This window comes from Canis aureus, chromosome 2 (genome assembly GCF_053574225.1).
Source record: "Canis aureus isolate CA01 chromosome 2, VMU_Caureus_v.1.0, whole genome shotgun sequence".
NCBI classification, from domain to species: Eukaryota; Metazoa; Chordata; class Mammalia; order Carnivora; family Canidae; genus Canis; species Canis aureus.
The window spans coordinates 31,951,076-31,957,187 of NC_135612.1; the positions used below are offsets into that span (position 1 = coordinate 31,951,076).

The 6,112-nt window shown below is 38.4% G+C and overlaps 1 protein-coding gene across 1 annotated transcript; it reads right to left on the minus strand.

Moving 5' to 3' along the window:
* Positions 1–1,450: 1,450 nt before the first annotated feature.
* Positions 1,451–2,413, minus strand: LOC144289789 (olfactory receptor 6C68-like). The gene has a single exon (XM_077858193.1). It carries the CDS (start codon positions 2,411–2,413, stop codon positions 1,451–1,453), a length of 963 nt encoding a protein of 320 aa, XP_077714319.1.
* Between the last annotated feature and the right edge of the window lie 3,699 nt (positions 2,414–6,112).

Here is a 6,112-nt window from a genome sequence, read left to right on the forward strand (position 1 = left end):
TCAGATTTATTCAACTTATCCTAGCTTGTAAGAGTTTCAAGTATAGTGACGATTGTGTTTTAGAATGGCAAATCTTAATATAGGGGGCTAAAATTTACTCCCTCAGTTAAGCTTAGGGAATCTGAAAGAGATTGAGGGACTGACATCTACTTACACAACCCCTTGTAGAGTATTTTGAAGATATATTTCTGATACAGTTACATTACTCCTACCAATGTACATGAAAGGTCAAGAAAAGCAAAATATTACATAGACATAATATATTCTATAATGCCTCCATGCAATGGACTCCGTGAAAATTGAAAGGGCAATTTAAACACTGTTTATTCAAAAAAAGTGATTGACAAAAGTCTAGAATTTTATTTAAATAATTGTCTCCTCACAGTGAATATGAAAGGAAGTAATTTAAGCACTTAGCTCGAGATGTTTATAGGACCAGAAGATGTGAAAGGGAGGTGGGTATACAAACTTACAAGTTTGTATACATTGTCTGTAGTACTATTTACCTCATATGGTTGTTTTGGGCTATATTTGAATTTATGGGTATCTGAGGAGGAAGATGACAATAGTCAAGATATAATTTCCATAGTATTAAATTTAACAGTATATACTTCTAATAATACTTTCATCCATTAGCCAAAATAGATGTAACTGTGAATGTAGTCCCCTTACTACATAGCAGGGATAGTTCTGCAATATTTTACCTGCCAAATCTGGTGACAACTGAGTTGAGTGGGGCAGAGAGAAGCTTTATCAAATTTGCTGTGGTTGGGGATCCCTGGGTGGCTCAGCGGTTTAGCGCCTGCCTTCGGCCCAGGGCGTGATCCTGGAGACCTGGGATCAAGGCCCAGGCCCACATCAGGCTCCCTGCATGGAGCATGCTTCTCCCTCTGCCTGTGTCTCTGCCTCTCTCTCTCTCTCTCTCTCTGTCTCTGTCTCTCATGAATACATTTAAAATCTTAAAACAAAAAGTTTGCTTTGGATGAAGACTATAGCTGAGGTGGAAAATCAACGTCATTCATCACCAGTATGAAGCTTACAAAGTCATTGAAACCTGGGCATCTGATTGGTAGATGGGAAAAAAGAGGGCTGGTGAATCACATATTAGATGTTTTATAGGCCAGGTCTAAAAATGGCGCACATCACTTCCACAACCATTCTGTTAACTATAACATAGGCTACATAGTCACACCTAACAGTGTAGAAATATGCCAACATCCCCACCCCCTAACCCAAAAACGTGGTTTACTGTGTTTCCAGTGATAACAAGCAACATATTTAGCAAATATCAATTTCTGTCAGAATTTAAGAGTAAATATATGCAGAGTTTAATTTTAGTGGAGAATAAACAGTGGAATAGGGTTCACATTCAGCTGTTTAAAAAGAAAGTGAGAGTGTCAGTATGACTGGTGAAGCTTCAGGTTTTGTGCCTTTCCATCCTTCCTTTCAGTTAGATTAATTGACTCATTTCTCCTTTACATCTTTGATAGGAATGCAATTTTTTAATTGAATCATGAAAAGCTTTCTTCACTTGCTTGTTTCTCAGTGTGTAAATAAAGGGATTCAACATTGGTGAGATAGAAGTAATAAGGAGTGAAATCCCTTTATTAATAGCTACCTCATCCTTGGCTGAAGGTTTGACATAAATGAAGATACAGCTACCATAAGTAATGGAAACAACAATCATGTGGGAAGAACAAGTGGAAAAGGCCTTTTTCCTTTGCTGAGCAAAGGGAAACCTTAGAATGGTCCCTATAATATAAATGTAAGAAAGAACTACACACATGAGGGTGATGATGAATGTCAACACAGCACAGACTATAACCATCTGTTCTATCAACCATGTGTCTGAGCAAGAGATCTTCAGGATAGGAGATGCATCACAACAAAAATGATCAATGATGTTTGAATCACAGAATTCCAGGCCCAAAACTAGACTAATTGGTGGGAGAATGATGATCAGTGCTGCTACCCAACAGAAGACGATGAAGTTCTTGCAGACTCTTCTGCTCATGATGGTCATGTAATGCAGGGGTTTGCAGATGGCCACATAGCGATCATAGGACATAGTAGCAAAGAGAAAAAATTCTGTTACTGCAAAGAGGTCTGTAAACAACAGTTGACTGACACAAGCATTATAGGTAATGGATTTGTCCCCCGATGATATGCTATATAAAAATCTGGGGACACAAGAAGTTGTGAATGAAATTTCTAGGAAGGAGAAATTTTGGAGGAAAAGATACATTGGTGTTTTAAGGTGGGAATCAATCAGAGTGAGGATGATGATGGTTAGGTTTCCAGATACATTCAACATGTAGGAAAGAAACAGAAACATAAAAAGCAAAATTTTTAGTTGAGGGTCCTCTGTGAGTCCCAGCAAGATGAAAGTTGTTAGTGCCGTTTGGTTTCTCATCCTTGACTATTGTCTTTTTCCCAATCTGCTTGAAACAATAAGGGAGACTATATGAAGAACTCAAAGTCCTGGCCAGCTTCTAACTTCAAGTAAATCTTAGTGATTCCTATATAACTGGTTAATGGAGAAGTTACCACAAAACACATGACGATAAATACCTTTTTGTATCACACAAACTGACTCTTCACATTTGAATCACCTATGTCTTACTCCTGCTTCTAATAAATCTACAATTTATCATCTTATAAACATCATTGAAAAAGAGTCCTATCTTCATAAGTTGCTTTTGAATCAACAATTCTGCCCTCCTCAAATTTTCTATGTGTAGACATGTTTCTAGCAGAGAACTAAGAAAAATTAACAATGGTATTTGATAAGATAATTCCAGTATTAAAGTTTACATGTGTATTAGTTATTAAAAAGGCAATGAACACTTATCACATAGGTTATCCTGTGTCAGCTTATATAGTTCATTTTCTTGGGAGTTTAAGACATTTTTGTTGGGGAAAAATACATTTTTATTGGATGTATTTTTTAAAGATTCATTTAAATGTGTTAGCAGTCCAATTTTTTTCAGGTTTTCACCATATGAATTTTACTTCAAACTTACACATTTAATATTGTAATATTTACATTTGGTTGTATTTTCTTTCTACTTTTAGAATAGAAAATCTATATGATATATTTCGATGCTTCCTTGAATATCCTTGTGCTAAGAAGAATTTCTCCCCAGCTTGCAAGCTGAGATCTGGGATTGTACTGTCTCATTCAGTACTTTCGTATAGATTTCTTTGATAGTAAAATACTCTAATTAATACTCTAATTGGCTGCTACCATTTCCTATTCTCCAGATCTTGAGAACTTCCCCCTCTGCCTTTTCCCATCAAAGGGTTCTCAGTAAGGATGGATTCTTGATATTAAAATTCTAAACTGAATTTCCATTTGACAATGGAAAGACATTTGACAAGAAATTTGAAAAACCACCACAACTACTCAGGGCAGTGAAAGCTACATTTTCCATTGTTTTCCCTTCACCTACCAGAAAAGATGCATCATGGAGATTCTACGAGGTAGTGCAGCAGACAGAATTATGGTTAATTCCAAGGATCACACAGGCAATTCTTCTGGAGAAACTTATAATTCTGAGAAGACAACTTTAAGGAAGCAAGGAAGCAAATCTCATGGATATGCTACCTTGAGAAATATCAGAGCCAATCACTCTCACTTTTTTTTAAAAACTGTAATAAACAAGCTGAATGGGATAGCTTGAAATTGCCTCCACATACTTAACTGCAGGGTGATGAAAGGTAGCTTTTCTCATTAAAATGGTCCCAAGAAAGTCTGTTTTTGTTGGTTTTCAGTTCCTCATGAATAGCTGATAAGCAGCAGCCAATTGTCAAAGTTGCCAGATGGAAATTGGTTTATTGGTTTGAACCAATTTGACATGGCAGCTCTTCTCACGTGCCAAGCTTTGACATTTCTCATGTTGTGTCTGAATTATATGCCCAGAAAGACTTGGGTCCTCTCCTTTGATAGCCTTGTACCTTACACCAACTCGAAGTCAACTGCCAAATCCTTTGTTACAGTGTCTAGAAATGAAATGATCTTTCCATCTGGAACGTGTCTGCCGCCATGACTGCCGGCCTTGGGTTGACTGCCAACCTCTGCTTTTCAGCAGGCTTTCCGACTAGGCTCTGGAGTGTTTTTTATTTGAAAGCTGATCAATCGCCCACATCTTTGAACACTATTTGCCAGACAGTAAGAATGAATGGTTTGATTCAAGGTCGTGCCTCGACGCAGTGAGACAACCTGCCGGAAATAGCCCCGAGCCAGCTACCACACCATCTTAACAGGACATCACTCTGAGTGGGCAGGGCACATGAGACACATCCATCTGGATTGAGTAGACAGGCCACAGTGATCCAAAGTGATGGGTTCCTAAGATTAGGTACAAGACAGGGATGTCCACTCTCACCACTGCTGTTCAACATAGTACTGGAAGTCCTAGCCTCAGCAATCAGACAACAAAAAGACATTAAGGCATTCAAATTGGCTAAGAAGAAGTCAAACTCTCCCTCTTCGCCGATGACATGATACTCTACATAGAAAACCCAAAAGTCTCCACCCCAAGATTGCTAGAGCTCATAAAGCAATTCGGTAGCGTGGCAGGATACAAAATCAATGCCCAGAAATCAGTGGCATTTCTATACACTAACAATGAGACTGAAGAAAGAGAAATTAAGGAGTCAATCCCATTTACAATTGCACCCAAAAGCATAAGATACCTAGGAATAAACCTAACCAAAGATGTAAAGGATCTATACCCTCAAAACTATAGAACACTTCTGAAAGAAATTGAGGAAGACACAAAGAGAGATGGAAAAATATTCCATGCTCATGGATTGGCAGAATTAATATTGTGAAAATGTCAATGTTACCCAGGGCAATATACACGTTTAACGCAATCCCTATCAAAATACCATGGACTTTCTTCAGAGAGTTAGAACAAATTATTTTAAGATTTGTGTGGAATCAGAAAAGACCCCGAATAGGCAGGGGAATTTTAAAAAAGAAAACCATATCTGGGGGCATCACAATGCCAGATTTCAGGTTGTACTACAAAGCTGTGGTCATCCAGACAGTGTTGTACTGGCACAAAAACAGACACATAGATCAATGGAACAGAATAGAGAATCCAGAAGTAGACTCTGAACTTTATGGGCAACTAATATTCGATAAAGGAGGAAAGACTATCCATTGGAAGAAAGACAGTCTCTTCAATAAATGGTGCTGGGAAAATTGGACATCCACATGCAGAAGAATGAAACTAGACCACTCTCTTTCACCATACACAATGATAAACTCAAAATGGATGAAAGATCTAAATGTGAGACAAGATTCCATCAAAATCCTAGAGAAGAACACAGGCAACACCCTTTTTGAACTCGGCCATAGTAACTTCTTGCAAGATACATCCACGAAGGCAAAAGAAACAAAAGTAAAAATGAACTATTGGGACTTCACCAAGATAAGAAGCTCTTGCACAGCAAAGGATACAGTCAACAAAACTCAAAGACAACCTACAGAATGGGAGAAGATATTTGCAAATGACCTATCAGATAAAGGGCTAGTTTCCAAGATCTATAAAGAACTTATTAAACTCAACACCAAAGAAACAAACCATCCAATCATGAAATGGGCAAAAGACATGAACAGAAATCTCACAGAGGAAGACATACACATGGCCAACATGCATATGAGAAAATGCTCTGCATCACTTGCCATCAGGGAAATACAAATCAAAACCACAATGAGATACCACCTCACACCAGTGAGAATGGAGAAAATTAACGAGGCAGGAAACAACAAATATTGGAGAGGATGCGGAGAAAAGGGAACCCTCATACACTGTTGGTGGGAATGTGAACTGGTGCAGCCACTCTGGAAAACTGTGTGGAGGTTCCTCAAACAGTTAAAAATATACCTGCCCTACGACCCAGCAATTGCACTGCTGGGGATTTACCCCAAAGATACAGATGCAATGAAACGCCGGGACACCTGCACCCCGATGTTTCTAGCAGCAATGGCCACGATAGCCAAACTGTGGAAGGAGCCTCGGTGTCCAACGAAAGATGAATGGATAAAGAAGATGTGGTTTATGTATACAATGGAATATTACTCAGCTATTAGAAATGACAA

Excerpts from the sequence above, each read along its gene's own strand:
- LOC144289789 (XM_077858193.1), bottom strand. The coding sequence starts at position 2,413 with ATGAGAAACCAAACGGCACTAACAACTTTCATCTTGCTGGGACTCACA.